At 38.6% G+C, this 19,668-nt stretch overlaps 2 protein-coding genes across 6 annotated transcripts in view; one reads left to right on the forward strand and one right to left on the reverse strand.

Annotated features, from left to right (window-relative positions):
- Positions 1-10,347, reverse strand: part of ZMAT1 (zinc finger matrin-type 1) — a 48,035-nt gene extending 37,688 nt beyond the window's left edge. For both annotated transcript variants that reach the window (XM_050775924.1, XM_050775923.1), the window contains exon 1: positions 9,935-10,347. In XM_050775924.1, coding sequence (XP_050631881.1) covers positions 9,935-10,220 — 286 coding nt within the window. In that variant the 5' untranslated portion in view covers positions 10,221-10,347. The remainder of the gene's footprint in view (positions 1-9,934) is intronic.
- Positions 1-19,668, forward strand: part of TCEAL2 (transcription elongation factor A like 2) — a 647,988-nt gene that overhangs the window by 529,726 nt on the left and 98,594 nt on the right. The window lies entirely within an intron of this gene.

Consider the following 19,668-nt stretch of genomic DNA (forward strand, 5'->3'; position numbering starts at 1 on the left):
GGGAATACATACGTAAGCAAAATTTTGGTGGGGGTACTTTTTTTAAAATTGTGGTAAAATCCATGTAAAATTTACTATCTCAACCATTTTAAGTGTAGAGTTCAGTAGTATTAAGTATATTTAACTCCTTATTTTGAATATTTATCTTCTATTAATGTAGTCTACAATAGTGTCACCATTTTTTGGTGGTTATATCATACTGCTGACTCACGCTCAGCTAACTTTAAATACATGGTTCTTTTTGATCTGGAACTGGTTAAACTATGTCCCTCTAGAACATAGTTATATAGATAGAAGTTCTTGCGGATCCCAAAACAGATCCAATATATACTTATATTTTTGAATTTAAGTTTTACCTTGTTAGAGTCAACCAATCATTTCCAGCCTTTCAAGATATTTTTGGATCTTCTAGAATCTGCCACCAGGAGGCTCATGGAAGGGGGGTTTCCACTGAGAACAAATTTATAAAATGGTTGTTGTTTATCAGAGGCTACTGTATACTGCCAAATTCTCCTCAGGTTGCATTTCCCCTAAATTTGACATGAACTTGATGATGTCTACTTTCTGAAAGTCATGCCTAAGGCTTGGAGAGGTTAAGCAGTTTGCCCAAAGTCACACAGTTGATAAGTGTCAAAGCCAGGATTCAAATCTAAGTCTGCCCAAGATTTCCCTGAGAACTCGCTCTTAAAAAGGCTAGTCTCTGTTGTCCAGGCTGGAGTGCAGTGGTGTGATCTTGGCTCACTGCAACCTCTGCCTCCCGGGTTCAAGTGATTCTTCTGCCTCAGCCTCCCTAGTAGCTGGGACTACAGGCATGCACCACCATGCCCGACTAATTTTTGTATTTTTAGTAGAGACACGGTTTCATTATGTTGGCCAGGCTGGTCTTAAACTCCTGACCTCAGGTGATCCGCTTGCCTTGGCCTCCCGACGTGCTGGGATTACAGGCAAGGCTAATCTTAAAAAGAGACTTCATCTCCAGGCTTGACATATGTAAGAAACTTATGTCTGATTCACAAGAGATGCTAAATATTTCTTTTGATCCACCCGACCCCCAACCCCCACTATTTGAGACATGATTGTTGGACTCCCAGAAAAAAAATGACGAATAGCCAATTCTGGAAGTCAAGAGGAAACTGGTGACAATACAGATGTTTTTCAGCCTGTTTCAGGGTGACAGCTTAGAGGAAAGGTCAGCCTCAGGGAACAGATGTTAAATTAGAGGATAGGTGAGCAGATAATGTTGACTGTGAGGAAGATGACTGGGACAGGAACTAATGTTTACTGAGAACTCACTACCTGTCAGGAATAAAGGTGTTCTGGCGAAGAACTGGGACTTAGGAGCTGACTCTAGTAGACATGGGAACCAAGGGATAGCTGAAAAAACTTGGGGGCATCTTCCTCTCTTTTTGTTTCTTTTTTATACTCTCACCATGTCTTTTCTCTTCCTTAACTGATTAGAATATGAACTAAATCTATTTTTATTGGTTGGTTGTTGTGTGGGTTTATACTGATTCTTAATTCCAAAAGTAGCAAGAGTTGTAAAAAGCATTAGGATGAGAGAGACTGCATTAGTTTTCACCCTGCTATTAACTAGCTGTGTGACTAAGAACATATCACGGCCTTTCAGATTTCTGTTTCTACCTGCCTTTATATGGGTTGATGGTGATCAATGAAAAAATGTATTTTAGATAGGAATATATACGGAAGAAAAATTTTGGCGGGGTACTTACAGAGGACCCAAATACCTTAGCTGCTTCCAAATACGAAGCACAGAAGATGATTTAAAGTTTTAAGCAGGTATACAGTTAATACAAACCTTTAAGGGCCTAAAAAATCAAAGGGTCCCAATATTTCTTCTCTTATTCCTCCATTATCTTTATTTTCTTGTCTATGTCCTAACCCTAAAGCTGGTTCTCTCCAAAATATCTCTTTGTAAAAATCCATGAGGCATTTCTACTACCAAGTGTAATATTTTAATAATTGCAACTAGAGTTTAAAAGAAATTTTTTTGCAAAATTAATATTTTGGTTATGATTTAGGTATAATAGTGAGTTTTCCCCAATGATAAATGTACAAACTTCATGGCAGACGGTCTTTTATCTTTCAGTCTAATTAAGTAAGAAATTAGGAGAGCTAGGGTTAAAAATATAAACAGATTACACATTAGAATATCAAATGACAATATACTGAATGTTGTGAAGTATGATTTCAAGTCACATCTGGAAAAAATACACTTCGTTGAACATGGTACAGTAAATACTTTCTGGTTAATTTTAGGCGTATTTTTTCAATATTTCTAGCCTAGAATTTTTCAACTGTTCTTCATTTCCTGGTACATTTGAATTTTTTTATGCTACTATAAACTTGGAAAAGAGATATGGATAGAGGAGCAAGTTTTTTTTGTTTGTGTTTTGAGACAAAGTCTCACTTTGCCACCTAGGCTGGAGTGCAGTGGTGCAATCTTGGCTCACTGCAACCTCTGCCTCCCAAGTTCAAGTGATTCTCCTGCCTCAGCCTCCTGAGTAGCCGGGATCAAGGCACGCGCCACTGTGCCCAGCTAATTTTTGTAATCTTAGTAGAGATGGGGTTTCACATGTTGGCCACGCTGGTCTCAAACTCCTGACCTCAGGTGATCCGCTCACCTTGACCTCCCAAAGTGCTGGGACTACAGGCGTGAGCCACTGTGCCCAGCAGAGGAGCAAGATTTTATAATCAGAATCAAAGCCTACTTATTGAAACTTGGCATTGAGATCTTAATGACACAAAGGCATGCTCTCAAATATGGACTGGAATATACCATCTTTAAAATATACAAGAATTTCTGATGCTGATATGATTTATTTCTATTTTAACATGAAACAAAAGCAATGGGGAATAAGGAAATACTATCAGAAACTAGGTTCAAAATGGGAAGATAACCTATATCTGATGATGAAGTAAGGGTTTAAAAATAATAGGATGTGGAAAAGATAAGATAAAACCAATGTTTACTAGATGGTCCCATTTATACTTAGGGCATAAGAGGGTAAAATTGCTTTGCAATGCTGTGCTTTGTGGTAATAAGAAACTATTCAAGTTGCCAACCGTTAACAAATGAAGCATAACTTTTAAATATATATTACTTTCCAGAAACTAAATACATCAGGAAGTTCTTCAGAGTGGAGAAATACGGTCATATAACAAAACTATGACCTATATGTACAGAGTTTCAATTTGGGATGATGAAAAAGTTCTGGAGATGGACAGTGGTGAAGCTTGCTTGACAATGTAAATGTACTTAATGCCACTGAATTTCACACTTAAAATGGCAAAGTTTATGGTGTGCATATTTTACCACAATAAAACATAAAATAAAATATTGAAAAAAATAAAAGATAAAAGCATCTGAATCGCTGCATGAAGTACAGCTGCCCTGTAGAGTCAACCTGCTGCTCAGAGGAAACTGCATGAGCAAGTGACGGTTGTTTTGCTACCATGACATAAGCAATCCACTTCTGAATAACATTTATGATGGTTATTTGAAATGAAATGGTAGTTTTGTGACAAATTATAAATGGGATCTGATCAGAGAGCTCATATATTCCATGTAATGTATTTGATTACATTTAAGTGTGCCTTCAGCAATTGGTGGGAGAATGAGTAAACTCCAATTTTCTATAAATAAGAGTGTTTTTCCTCTTCATTTCCCTCTTACAAGAAATGTTTTCATGACCTAAGAAAATAAATATTTCATAATAATTTATAATGGGGAGAAAAACTATGACCTACAGCACTGGGATGTAGGAAAAAATAAGTAAGATTCTGAGCTGGTCAAATAGATTCAAATCCCATCTTTACCCACAACTATATAGCCTTGAGCAAATTATGTAACCACTATGCACCGTTTTATATTTCACCCAAAAAGTACAGAAATACAATGTGTAATTTTTAATTCTAGGATTTGGTGAATGTTAAATGAAATAATTTTTAAAATGTTCAACACATGTAGGCACTTGATAAAGTATGCTTGTTCACTAATCCAGAAGCTTTGAACGTTTTACTTAATATTATACATAATCATTTTATTTCGACCCGAGTTATTTTAGAGGTCATCTAGTTCATGGTTTTTCAAACTCGGCACGATTGTCACTTTGGGCCGGATAATTCACTGTTGTGAGGAGCCTGTCCTATACATTGTAGGATATTTGGCAGCATCTTTGGCAGAGCATTCCATAGTTGTGACAACCAAAAATATCTCCAGACAATGTCAAATATCCCCTGTGAGGCAAAACTGCCTCCAGTTTAGAACCAATCTAGTCTAATGTCCTCATTTCATAAACAAGGAAGCTAAGGCCCAGAGAGGTAATAGGAATTAAAGAACTGAGGGAGGTAAAATGTAAAACATATGATTCGAGACTCAGGTGGATTTGGTCTATTAAAAAAAATTCTAGTAGTCTGGGAAGAGACAATAGTAATAGCAGAGGGATGTTCTTAAGTCAGTAAAATGCAATTAGGAGTACTAACAGCTCACGTTCTACGGACTTGGGCATTACTAAAATCCCTTATGTTGATATAAAATACTCAATTCACTTTGTACCAGCCTATCTGCCTTCAATGATATAAAAAGCAAAGAGGTTGACTTGACAGAAACTTACTTTTTGGCTACTTTTGTTGGGTTGGGCCTACTCCAAATAACAGCACTATTATGTGAAAGTAAAGTAACATTAACTTCTGCATTCAAAAGTGCAGCTGAGTGTGAAATCCAAATGATCATATTTGAAACTTTCTCCTAATTAATGCTACTACATAACAACAGGCAATTTAAGATGAAATGCATTTTTATGACAAAAATAAAACATTTATGGCTTGAGTCAGAATAACGAATTTGGTCCACCCGTGCTTACGGAATTATAAACCATGTAGAATCTCTGAGGAAAGGAACCAGAAAATTACCATATTTCTTCAGTTCCGGGCAACAGAACTCTCTGTTCATTCCAATTAAATGTTCTTTGTTAACCCCCAAGTTTAAGCTATTCAAATTAGGTGACTCTATTTTAGATATAACTGGCTATATTTAATAAAATGAATCTCACTTGCATTTGTTAAATGACAATTAGGTTGAGTTGCATAAAACCCCAAATTTCCTCTTCAGGATAACCTGTCAGATGTTTATGGGAAAAACTTGCTATTAGATGTTTTAATGCTTTGCTGAAGTGGGAAGTTCACAGGCCAATTGACCTTGATGCAAAAACATCTAGCATTGTAAAGGATTCGTTGTATATCCTATTTTAATAAAGTAACAAAAATGGAGCAAACTTCTGGACTGGCTGCAATATCATAAACAAATCTCATTCTCAGTCACAGATTTAAAGTCAGGCATTAAAAAATCTGAGAAATAATCATTTTAATTGTGCAAAGAGCACATGTGCTATATTCTCCATGATTACACTTTTAGAGATAAACTCCCTCAAGCATTCTTGATTAAATATAATTTTTTTAAAAAACTGACTTGCCCTTTGCAATCTTTTAATACCATCAGAATCTTAGAAAAGAATGAGCAGAGCACAGCACTAAGTTATAGGAGACTGGGGGAACTGAGTTAACCTACACAAAATGTTTTAACTCTTTTTCCCCTAAAGGTCACACTCTGTTTAAGGAGTTTTCATGAATAATAGCTGTGGTAGAAATGCAGATCTGTACCTATCAGCATGATGGCCACTCACAGCTATAATGCTATCTAGTGTCCTTAGTTTTTCAGTTTGTAAGATTAACACCTGACTTATGAGTTTGCCAAGTTTTAGCTACTTTACACAGTTATCACAATCAAACAAATAATGAAGGGTTTCCCATGGCATCTTAACAATTACAAATTACAACAGAAGTAACAAAATAATTGGGAGTACTAGTTATATGTTTAACATTTACATTGTCTTTATTTAAACCAAGTCCTCTGCCTTCATAATCATAAGCACTTTGTGGCTAGCCAGCTCAGGGTTCATGCTTGTGAAGTCAGAAACTGAATTAAGGTACTGTGTAAATCCATTAATACACTTGATCACATGACAGCTACTTTGCATCAGAAAGCCACCAAATACACGGCATTCATTCCAACAGGTTAGTAAATGTGAATGAATCTGCAAGGCTGCTTTCAGATGGGAAAGAATCAAAGTTTTTATCCTAACCGATACGTAATAAATATAGTAGGGGGTATGCTTAGGTTAGTCTTTAAAACAAGCTTAGTTAGTATTTTCACACACTGAAATCTAACAAGAGGGCCAGAAACAAACAAATAATAATTTACCTCTCCCCAGACATCTCAACCTGCCAAATGCAGAGAATTAAAAACTAATTCTGTAACAGTTTACTATTCTTCCCTACATCAACATTAGATTTACAGTATAATTTGCTTTACTGTGCCTGTAGTACATATTATGAGCTACAGAGTACAGATTTATAATAAACAATGGAATGGTCTTGTGGCTCAGGATTCTGACTAGTAACATTTAATACTGCATTCCTTCGCTTATTTAAATATCTTATAATTTTACTATCAAGCACTATTACTGAGTTGTTTAGTATAGCTGTGTTTGTCCGTATATCCTTAACACTAAGCATAGTGACTGGCACACACACATAGAGGTGTTCAATAAATGATTCCTGAATACATGAAAGGTTACCCACTAGATTTTCTTTTTCTTTTTTTTTTTTTTTTTTTTTTTTTTTTTGAGATGGAGCCTCGCTCTGTTGCCCAGGCTGGAGTTCAGCGGCGCGATCGCGGCTCACTGCAACCTCCGCCTCCCGGCTTCAAGTGATTCTTCTGCCTCAGTCTCCCGAGTAGCTGTGACTATACGCATGTGCCACCATGCCCGGCTAATTTTTTGTATTTTTAGTAGAGACGGGGTTCCACCGTGTTAGCCAGGATGGCCTCCATCTCCTGACCTCGTGATCTGCCCGCCTCGGCCTCCCAAAGTGCTGGGATTACAGGTGTGAGCCTCCACGCCCAGCCTACCCACTGGATTTTCTTATGGTGGACTTACTATCATTCGACTTGAAACTTTACTGAATAGTATGGAGACAAATGATAGTCTTGTTAGGTAATTGCTACACAAACGGATTAATAGCTAAATAAAAAGCCAGAAGGTCTTCCAATCTAAAACAGGATGCATTTGATATATTTTTTCTTAAAAGGAAGAGGTAAATAAGCAAGAATTTTTTTTACTATGAATATACCAGAATGTTATTGTTGTGTGAAAATTTATTTTTGAGCCATTAAACATTTTTGAAAAATGAAAGATGAAGTGTCCCACAAAATCTCATAATTCCCTTTACTGTGAATTCTGAGTGTATATGTGTCTTTTCATATGGCATTTCTTTTCTTTCTTTGTTCTATTTCTAGTTTTACTGCTCAATGTCCCATTTGTAATCTTTGAAAGCTTCTAATATTCCATTTGCTAGTTTCTAATGTCCACTGACATTTGTTCATTATTCACCCCAAGACAGATGAAATCCTCAAGAATAACAGCTACAGTTCAAAATGGATCAGCAAATGCTTTTCCAAACCACTTTTAATCATCCTATAAGGAGTGGACTTGCAATAATTGAATCTTGACAATTCTTTGACATCTTTTAGAGCAATCTCTTAACTAGGATTTAAGCAAAAGATACTGGTACACCATCAAGTAACATTTTCCTTTCTTCTCCTTTATCCACCATCATAATTGACAACCATTTATGGCCTTTATATACATATAAACAAAAATATTTTGAGGCCTAATAGTGTTTGGAACAGTGCAATATATGAAATGTTTGCCATTTGTTAAGTGAAAAGGTGAGAGAATTGTAGTTTGGACTGAATAGTGAATGAAGGACATTTAGCTAAAATGAAATGGTAAGAGATAATTTTTAGGTTAACAATTATATTTGGTTTTTCATATGCCAGTAAATTTTCTCAACACTAACTCAACATAGATCTCATTATTCACTGAATGTCAGGTGGTAACTATCAGAACAGGTTTCTTACGATTTATGAGTTATTGTTCTAGTGCACAGCCATGGAAATGTCATTGAAAGAATATCAATTCAGAAATGCAAAATCATGGTTGATACTTTCAGATCTGAAACCAACCCTCGGAGTGTGGGTAGTTTTATTCCCTTATTTCAAAAATGTCAAAACCCAAATCGAGGGGGCATGGGGCCTATTCAGGGTCACAAAGTCCAGTGAATTAATTAGCAGCTGAACCTATGTCAACTGCATCACACTCCTATGCCAGGGTGCTCCTCATTTTACTGCCTCGCAATAATATAGGTAAGGTATTGCTCATACTTTATGAAATTAGCTCTCTGAAAGCCTTTACTATTTGCATATATTCAAAGATACTGCAAACAAACCAGTTACACCACCAGGCAAAAAGCCATTTTTTTTTTTTCCATGAGATACTGGTCTTAAACCTTACTGTGAGCAGACGATGAGAGCCAAACTGAATTGTGATCTTGAGGCCTATAAAACTGCTCTTGCCTACTAGCTGGTTATGGACATAAAGGTTGATATAAAAATTTAAAATCCAGATTTCGTGTTTCCATCCACTGAGGATGAATGAAGACACTAAATGGAGTCTTTCAAAGGTTGACTTTAGTAAGAGAGTTGATAAATAAAACATTACAGTGTACTTCTAACTTCCATATTTAATAAGTGGCATTTATGTAATGTGCCTATACAAATATTGTAAGGGATTTTTTTTCCTACTTTGCCATTCCTCCAAAGCGAAAGGTGTAAAAGGTTATGGAATAGCACACAGGGACATATCATTGAAGAATGTGAAGAAGAGATTTTTATGGGATAATTTTAATGGGGTATCTTCCTAAGAAAAAGGAATTTATTTTCCTCTATTTTGGTGTCCACAATCTTTCACTTTGAAGGCAAGTCAGCAACATAAGGTAACACAGCAAATTCTGGAAATTACGAAATTTACGATGGCAAAATGCTTTACTGGGGTGCTCTGCAGTGGAATGGTCTCCATCAGCTAAGAACATTTCCCAAACTGCTTTAAAACACATTTCAATGGCAAATTTTACAGTTTGCTATTAGTAGGCTGTTTACAAGTATACAGAATTTTGTGTGAATACCGCTTATACTGATACAGTCAAGAAATATCTTTTTATGTTAGGAGTAATATGTGTTGGTAGGTACAACAGAACTTATTAAAAGTCAAACCACCTTAAAGATGGACCTGTAAACCTTGCTTTACCAGGTCACATTCTCAAATAGCCAAAGAAAACTCTCCAAAGTGATTCCTGAAATCTGTACTTCTGTCACACTCTTCCTCTTTCCCTAGTAGAGTCCCCTCCACCAGACCTTACCTTCCTAAAATCCGACAGATCTTTTAAACCTATACACTTCTAACCTGCCCAAATTTCTAACGCCATCTCTCTGTAAATATTCTGCCTCAAGTTTCTACACTACAGGACGCTGAACACCAAAAGGGGGTTTACTCCCCCTTATTTCTTTGGCATTTCCTCTTTTATCTCCGCCCGTTTCTCCATCGGTCCCCCTTCCCTTATCCTTGACCCTCTTGGCCCACAGCACTTCTACCTTGCCTTCTCTTCCAAATCACACCTCAGCTTCCTACAGCACACTAAGGTGTCCTGGCTGGGAGATAAATTATGTGGTATTTTTTTTCCCTTCAAACTCCTGCTTCGTGAGTACCTGCAATTCTTTTGCCTGGGGTCCCCCATCCTTTACAGGTGGGAGAGGTAGGGAAGGCCCTCTCTGCTTCAGTCCATCTTGCACACTCGGGGCTAATACGGCAGGGCGGGGCGGGGCGAGCTTGGCCTTTACTGCGCCACGGCAGGTGGGGGGTGGGGCAGTGGCGAACCGCGCCCAGCCCGATCTCGCACGGGCTGAAGAGAGGCAGCGAAGGAGATGGGGCCGCCCCCGCACCCCGGGACGGGAACTCACCTTCTCTGAGGCAAGGGCGGGTGTCTACTTTAAAACTACTGCCCCCCCTCCCCGCCGCCGCCATAGTGGAGCAGCCAAAGCCGCCGCCGCCGCCGTCGCCACAGCCACCGGCAGGCGGGCAGGCAGGGGCGGAGGTGGCGGAGGAGGCAGGAACAATTACTGCCGCCGCCGCCGCCGCCGCCGCCTCGCAGGCGGTGTAGGAGGAGGAGGAGGCGGCAGAGACGGTAGCTTCCTGAGGGGAAGACTCCGCCGCCAGCGGGGTGACTGTGCTCGGCACCGCGGCCATCGCAGCGAGGCGCGCGGACAATTGCACTTGCGTCTCGATTCCGTTAAGCTCCTTTAGCCCCGCCTTCCGTTAGCCCCACCCCCTTTGTCCCTCTTTTCAACGCTTCAGCTGGAGCCTCGTTCTCGCTCCTCAGTCCACCAATCGGAGAGCTTTAGAGCCGCCGGCCGTTTCCCCCGCCCCGACTGCCTTGCGTCACCCCACCTCCCTTTGGAGGGGAAGCAATGACGGCCAAGGGCAAAGGGCAAAAAGCGCGGGATGTAAAAGCACGTGGGCTTCACACAGTGAGGCTTCTTTGGAGAACTAATGTAAAACCAATTTAAGAGTAAAAAATGTCTGGAAACCTATTGATTCTACGTCCAAAATATCTCTGCAATATATCTTCACCTGGCTTTTTTTTCTTTTTATTTTCTTTCTTTTTTCTTTTTTTTTTTTTTTTTTTTTTTTTTTTTTTTTTGAGGCAGAGTCTTGCTCTGTAGCCCAGGCTGTAGTGCAGTGGTGCGACCTCACTCACTGCTACCTCTGCCTCCCGGGTCCCGGTTCAAGCAATTTTGCCTCAGTCTCCCGAGTAGCTGGGATTACCGGCATGTGCCACCATGCCCAGCTAATTTTTGTATTTTTAGTAGAGATGGGGTTTCACTATGTTGGCCAAGCTAGTTTTGAATTCCTGACCTCGTGATCCACCTGCCTTGGCCTCCCAAAGTGCTGGGGATTACAGGCATGAGCCACCACGCCCAGCCCCTGGCTTTCTTAAAGCCCTTAGTACAGAGAATAGAACAGAATCTTTCGTCCTGACATTGTTTTCGTGGCCTCTAAAAGGACTGCTTATCTATCGATCTGCCCATCTTAATTACAATAAATTCCTGTGAATTCAGCACCCAATAGAAGAACTGGAATATTACTGATATTTTAAATTACATCTTGTCCCCCAACCTCCCCTCTCAAAGAAACCAATATCCTGATTTATATTTCTTATTTCTTTGCATTTTAATATGTATTCTTGTCACATAGATATGTGCCTAAATAGCGTTGTTTAGTTTTGATTATTTCCACAAACATTTATATGTTTTTCTAGGTAGCATTCAGGGACTTGTTTCTGTTTTTTTTTCCCTCAACCAATACTCCCACCTCAGCCTCTGGAGTAGCTGGGATTACAGGAAGGAGCCACCATGCTTGGCCTGGAACTTGTTTCTTTCACGCGCAACATTCTGTTTCTAAGATTTGTCTGTGTTGTTGCTTGTAGCTGTAGTTATTCACTGTCGATGCTGTAGAATGTTTCACCCTTTTCCTTATTGATGGGCACACCTCCTGGTGCATTTGTGCAAGTCTCCCTTAAGTATTTTCTCCTTTCCAGTCTTAATCCATTGCTGCATTTCAAGTACTCATGATGTATGGTCAGCAGTATGGCATCTACCCCACTGGTCTTCTTTCCTCTGATCTCAATCCCTCCAATCTATTACCATATTGTCAGTCATCACTGGCTGTCCAGTGCTTATTGAACAAAGTCAAAAGACACAATTTTGCACTATTAGTATCCCCATTCACCTCTTTGACCTCATCTCTTTCCACTGTCCCCATCTCTCCCCTCTGCTTTTACTCTGATTTAGCAATCCCTAAGTCTTCTTAGATTCCTGAGAAGACCATGTTATTTCATGATGTAATGTTATTGTATATGTTCTCTCTTCCTGAAACACCTTTTTCCCCACATTAAGCACTTGCCTAATGAAATCCTATACACCCTTAGAAACCCAGACAACACCTCACCTCACCAGGTAACCTGTTCTGTCCTTCCTTAGAGTTAATTTCACCTTCTGTGCTACACCTATATCTGGTGCATTTTTTTATTGCAATGAATTATATACTTTGTACTTCTCAATAACCTGGGACCATTTGAGACAAAAGACAGTGTCTTGTTTTCGGTGACTCATGCTCCAGGCCAGTAAAGTCCTAGGACAGAAGTTGAAAGGTAGGGATCCCTAGGCCCAGGTCTCTAAGTCCCTACATCTGGCTTATGATATGTTTTCTTCTACATACACAATTGTTTATTCATGTCCTCATCAACATTTGAAAGGGATATTTCATGCAAAATAAAAGTCTCTTAATAACATGAAGATTTGGCAGTACTGGTTGTGCATTCCTGAATGTCTACAGTTGGCTAGAACTGAGTAACCAATTAGAGAGACTTGGAGTGCTGGGCTCTTAAGCACTTATCTTTATGTTGTTTTTTGTGGTTCAATAATTTACCCAAGATTACCTGAGTCAATGAGTAGCTTCTCTAGTCTTCTATCTTGTCCTTATGTAAGTTAGATCAAATTTTACTTGTCAAGGAAATTACTGGATAGGCTAGACACAAGAAATAATCTGCTCAAATAGCTAGTAGGACAAGGCAAGCATACAAATGGGTGTGATTTTATTCCTTCTGATCTGGAGGGATCTCTCAAAAACATTGTTTTTTGAAATATGAATCACTTATGTAAGAAATATTCAATCAGAATCTCTGGAGGAGTGGGCATCACTCAAGATTCAGTCAGCAAAAAAGAAACTACACTAGGTATTTCAAACAGAAAATATTTAATGTAGAATATCAGGTACTTGAAAGAGTCAGAAAGGTTAAAGAAGTAAAATCCAGAAGACTTACGCAGATAAGGTTATCTGGCAGTTGGAAGCTTTTTCATCCTCGTCTGTATTCTCTCTTTTGTTGCAGAGCTTTTTCATCCTCTTCTATGTTCTCTCCTTTGTTACAGAAGCTGGATTCCTGTGAATTACATTTCCTAAACTTCTTGCCAGCAGGATATGGTTTAGATATCACCAATGCTATGTATTTGTATGATATTTCTTAAATAGAAAGGAAATAAAAACCGTTCTTTATGTGGAATCTGGCAGATATAAAACAAAATTTTTTCATGGTCCTAGCATTCTTCTGTAAGTCTGTACTCAAAGATTTTGGAGGATCTGTGAGATTAGCAGTGGTTTTCTGCAGTTCCCTGACCTCTGTCTGACAGTAACAACTATCTCAGTCAACAAATATATATTAAATCATGGAATTATTTTGTTCTTAGGATCCATGGAAAATTCTGTCTCTGCCATTTTAACAGTAAAAAGAAGTGGTAGGACAATACACAAAATAAAATAAAATTATTAATTTTCTCCCCATCCTTCAACTGCATTTGGTGACATGCCATAACATGAAAATGCCACCAAACCTCAGTCATGCACTGTGACAATAAGCACACACTTCCTTTTCCTCCTCTCATACTTATCATTGCTCTCTATGACAGTAATGTTGTTAAGTGAATGCCAACGTAATTTATCTCACAGGAAAGAGGAGGTGGAATATAGCAGAGAGTAGCAATTGAGGAAAGCCTGCTATGGGCCAGACATTTCCTAGAATTACCCAGTCTTCTCACAACAGTGATGTTATATTGGACTCATTAATTCCATTTAAAAGTGCAAAACTCAGTCTCATGAGTGTAAATAACTTCTCCATGGTTCTTTACTTATTGATTAAAATGGTCTGTTTATATCATCGACCCACAGGGAGGAGACTGTATTAATTGAAATGAATTTCAACTGCCAATCCCCCGAATCATAGAAAGGAAACAAGGGCGGGATTAGGGGAGGGAAGTTGGGTGTAAGGTAGGGGTAGAGGTGCTAAAAAGAAATAAAAGAGAATATTTTTGCATATGTGAGAAATCAGCAAAAAACAAAAGTATACCAGTGGTCATTTCACTATATTTATAGTGAAATATAATATACCTCATTTGGAATAATATGGGGAAATTGAAAAGCCATTATCAACAAACACAATGCATTTAAAGGCATCAGAAAATGGGAGAAATAATCCAAACAGAATTTAATAGCATATAAGTAATGTGACTGACATAGGAATGAATCTGACCAGGTATAATAGTAATGTTTAATTTTATTAACAAATGATTCAAAAGAGAGAAGCAATGGCAAACATCCACAGTTGTTCAACAATACTAAAATTAAAGACAAATAAAAAGATACATTGAGATATACAAATAATCACCTCCCAAAGGCACTACCACTTAATACTATTACATTAACACTTAAGTTTCAACATATGAATTTTGGGGAACATTCGGACAATAGCAGTATGTATAATGTGACTCTATTTTGAACAAAAACATATTTGCACATATGAACATATAGCTTTTGAATTATATATAAACACATATAAAATATATCTGGAAAGTATATATGAAAATACTATGAGTAGATAGCCTGTGGTAAGTCAGGCTTAAGATGAAACTATAAGCTAATTAATGCATGTATTTCCCCATTGTTTCAGGAGTAATAGTGATAGATAAAATTACAATAGTATAGGATGTACCTGGTTAGGAATGGAAGTTATAGAAATTTATCTTTATTGATATGAAATGTTGTCAAATATATATACATATATATTTAAATGAAAAGGAAGTTATACAGAACTTTTATAAAAATAGAGCTGTGTATGCCTAATGTATTTGTTTCATAGTATACACTTTCCTATATTCTCATTCTTGTTCTCTGCTCCCTACCCTCATCACAGACACACATACATCTTGTCAGCCTAGGGAGGGTCTGAAGGAAATGTCCTAGCATGTGATTTAGTATCTAGATCTATGCCAGAATCACTCTTAATGTTTCCTGTCCTATGTAAACATCTAGAAAGTTCCAGAACGTTCTCACTGTTTGACTTTAACCATAGGGAAGTGTTTTCCTTTAACCTAAGTTTTTCCTTTATAATTGGTTAAAGGAAGAATGTAGTTAGGCATTGGTCACTTAATCACTCAGTGGAGTATGGAGTCAGTGAACAATTTCATCACTCCATTTTCTTTTGTTTCATGTGCCTTCCTGATCTCTGATTTTTATATTTTATGTTATTCATCCTCTTTACATCACCATGCAGGTCTTGCTTTAAAAGGCATCAACTTTCCTTCCAGGTAGTGTCTAGAGTTGTTCTTTTGAATAAAAACTGTTCTCTGCATTCAAGTGACAATGAAGATAATTAAAAGTAATTTGACATGTAATAGTGTGTATTAGATTTTTAAAATTTAAGACCAATCCTAAACCTAGCTAATAATCATCTTCTGGATGTAAAGAACACCAGAATAAATGTCATTGTAGCCATTTTTTTGTTATTGATAAAGGGTGTATTTCAGGAGGGCATTCTGAAAGTATTTAAGACAATTACAGAATGTGAAATTTTGTGCTAAGGAAAGAGGCTGAGAATTTAGCTTGATGATAAATGGGGTGTGTGTGTGTGTGTGTGTGTGTGTGTGTGTGTACCTAAACCAAATCTAGGTCTTTCAACTCTTCTTCAACAGAACCACTCACCACAAGTCTTTTCTTCAGGAAAGAATGATTTTAAAATAACTCCATTCCAAGAGTGTTTGGGTGAGGGTCTGAACATTTTTGCTGGGCCTTGTATTCCAAAACTACTCAAAAGCACCACAGTATACTTAACTAATTATAATAATAACAGTTGGCATTTATTGAGTGCTGTACATGATAAGAGAGAGAGTGAGCTACTTTAGGTGCTGCAAAGACTAATGGCTCTGACTATGGGATACACAACTGCCAACTCTCACTTTAGTGCTCAATCCAATAGACCTACTCCCCTGAGTATTGTGTCTTTTCAGCCTCCAGGGATAGAACAGACATGAGGTTCCAAGAAGGGAAAACTTTGCAACTTTATAGCAAGTTTATATGATAATGGTTCTCATAGTCCTTCTTCAAAGGGACCTATGACCATTTACTTAGCTAACTGTACACCGGGGGAAATTACTTATACATTTTTAGGCCCTTGGACATAGGGTTATAGCTGACCCTGTGTCAACCAGATGTCTGAAGACCTGAAGCATTGTCATGGCCCTCTATTGGAGGCCCTCACTGTGTTTCTACTGAGTCTGCTCAGGTCTGGTTCACTGTCATTCTAATGAATCCACAAACTAATCTGTTTGTTATTTCCCTGATCCACAAATATATAATTAGAATGGATATACATGACACATGATAGAACCTCCACATTCGTTCCTTAGCCTATGAGGAGAAAGCTATCATTCTGGGGAAATTCAGTAGTAGCAGCTTCAGAGCTGCTACTATTCCAGCCAAAACAATAAAAAAAAAAAAAAGAAAAGAAAAGAAAGAAAGAAACATACAAAATCCTTTGTGGGCCAGGTATGGTGGCTCACACCTGTAATCCCAACACTTTGGGAGGCTAAGGTGGGCAGATCACCTAAGCTCAGGAGTTCAAGACCAGCCTGGCCAACATGGTAAAACCCCGTCTCTACTAAAAATACCAAAAAATAAAAATAAAAAAAATTAGCCAAGTGTGGTGGCGCACGCCTGTAGCCCCAACTACTCAGGAGGCTGAAGCAGGAGAATCACTTGAACCAGGGAGCAGGAGGTTGCAGTGAGTGGAGTTGGCACCACTGCACTCCGGCCTGAGTGACAGAGTGAGACTCCATATCAAAAATAAATACGTAAATAAATAAGTACAAATCCTGTGGGGAGTGGCAGAAATTTGTGCCACTCTTAATGAATTAAATGATGTAAGGGTAGTGATGTCTATCATTTTCCCATTTAATTCACGAGTCCAGAAGGATTATAGAGAAGGAGAGTGAACTACCATAAACTCAAACAAGTATTAGCCCCGATGCAACTACTGTACTGGATGTGGTATTTTTGTCAGAATAGATGAACATGGTTTTAGGTACATGGTGTATGGCCACTAATCTAGCAATGAATTATTTCCCATCATTACCATGAAGAATGACCTAGTGCAGTTCATGTTCACATGCTTTGAACAACAGAATTAATTTAGGGCTTTGCCCCAGAGATATGTTAACAGTTCCACTGTTATAACGTAGTCCGAAGAGATATGGACTATGTGGACATTCTGCAGAACATTGCTTTGATCCCCTATATAGATAACACCACATCAATTGGATTGAATGAGAAATAATTGGCAGGTACATTTAAGTCATCAGTAAAACACATGTGCTCCATAGGGTGAGGAATAAAATCATTGCAGATTCATGTCAGTAGAGTTTCTAGGGGTCCAGTGGTTTTGGGCATATTGGCACAATCCTACAGAAACAGCACACACATTATAGTATTTTGTGTTGTCCACCACTAAATAGAAAACACCACACCTGATAGCCTGCTTCAGATTGTGGAGGCAATATATTCTAACTTGGGAATACTGCACTGATCCACTTACTGAGTGGCATGCAAGACTACCAACTTTGCCTGGGGCTGAAAGCAGGAAAAGACTCTAAAGCAGGTCCAAGTTGGAGTGCAAGTTGCCCTGCTTCTTGGGCCATATGACCCAACAGATCTTATACTATTAGAAGTGCAGTTGGAGGAAATAGATTCCATGTGGAATTTATGGCAAACTTCAACAGGAGACTTACAAATAATCTCTGATGTTCTGATTCAGGGCCATGCTATCTGCAGTGAATAATTAGCATTCAAAAAAGATTCCCTGTCATGTTATTAGGGCTTAGAAGACACAGAGCACCTGATTCTTCAACATCAAGTGAACATATAGCCAGAATTTCCCATCATAAACTGGATACTGTCAGACCCACAAGATCATAAACTTGAGTGGGTCCAGCAACACTTCTTTGTAAATTGGTAGTGGTACGGCTGCGATTGGGCATAGGCAGGTCCAGAAAGCACAGTGAAACGATTGGAGAGGGGATCCAGACTTCCAATTTATCAACACTGTTGCATCAGAGCCTCAGGTCTCAGCTCACATTTACGGCCATGGGAGATCCTTTATGACTAGCTGATGGAGAAGGAAAATGACTGAGCCTGATTCATGGAGGGATTGGCTCAATATGCGGGTACAAGCTGAAAATGGAACACTGCTGCACTAAGCCTCACTCAAAGGTAACTGAAAGACGTCCATTTTAAGGGCAAAGCTTCCCAATGTGCATAGGGAATACCAGGGCAGAGCATCTAGTAATTCATCTTGGTTCAAGGAGAACTGGCTGGAGGTAGGAATATATACTTCTCAGGTTGGTCAGGGTCCTGGAAGGAGAAATATTTGAATATCAAATACCATAAAGTCTGGGGAGGAGGCATGTGGATGTACTAACGGGAATATGAAGAAAGTGAAAATCTTTGTATTGCCCATTAATGCCCACTAGAGAGCATCTACCTCAGAAACGATACTAAACACTTAAGTAGACAGGATAACCCAGCCAGCTGTCATCAGTCAGTCTCTGTTAGCAGTCTATTATGGTGCTAGCAAAATGAGTACCTGAAAGGAGTAACCCCTAATGACAATGATGAATACTATGCATAGGGCCAACAGCATGGGTTTCCTGAATTGATTTTTCTATCAAGTGATCCCACTATTATGCTGTGTCCCTCTGTACCATCTTTTGGAACTCAATGGGAAATTTTCTCCTAAATCACACTATATGATAAAATCAGTGATTAGGAAAATATATGAAAGAAAAGAAAATGATAAAATTATTCTTTTATTCTTTACTCATTCCATTAGGTAATTCATCCTATAACCTCTGAATATTGAAAATAATGTGATGTCTCTTTTCCATCCCTGCCCCTCAAACACACACACACACACACACACACACACACACACACCTTTCCTTGAAAAATGAGATACTACTTATCAAGGAACAAATTCAGTGCTTTGGCTGCTGGAGGGGCCACTGGACTGAATTCAGGAAACCTCTGGGTTCCGGTGAGAGATCTAACCCAGTAACTCTGCAACAACCTTGTGTAAATCCCTTCACCTCTCTTTTTTACCTTACCTTTCAGCCTGAATTTTGTCTATCCTGCTTCTCAAATATCCAGAATTGTGCAGGAGAATAATGTGAAGATTAGATAAATTACTTTATTTAAACATCTTCTGGGTCATCACATTGAGGCATGATGGCGTCAAGAGGCACACTGGGGCTAATTACTAGCAAGAGCAGAAGTCTTGGATTCAGTAGCCCTAGGTACTGGTACCAGCTTTATGGTAAGCATGTGGAAGTGGTTTAAAGCACCCTGAATTAAAGTTATTGGTTATCATTTTACTACAAAATAGAATCCAGTTTAACCTAGTATGCAATGAGAGTCCACCCAAGTACCCATCAAACCAAACTGTGTCCATTGCCTTAAAGGACCAGTTCCCCTCCTAGGTTATATATGATGCCTTTCTCATAACTGGAAGCCCCTTTTCTATACTCAAGTAACAATTGGGTAATGAGGTGCATTTTTGTCCTTTCTCACCAACACCAGAATTTAAAATGCAAACCAAGATTGTTCTTTCAAATAGAACTTCATTTCCATAATTCCACACACCTACACAACAAGGTTATCATTGATCAAGACATTGATCACAAGATACCCAATGTATGATTCTCACAAGAGTACCAGGATCACAAGAGCACAGTCAATACACTCAGCCTTTTTTTGA

The sequence above is a fragment of the Macaca thibetana genome, chromosome X (genome assembly GCF_024542745.1).
Source record: "Macaca thibetana thibetana isolate TM-01 chromosome X, ASM2454274v1, whole genome shotgun sequence".
Taxonomy (NCBI): Eukaryota; Metazoa; Chordata; class Mammalia; order Primates; family Cercopithecidae; genus Macaca; species Macaca thibetana.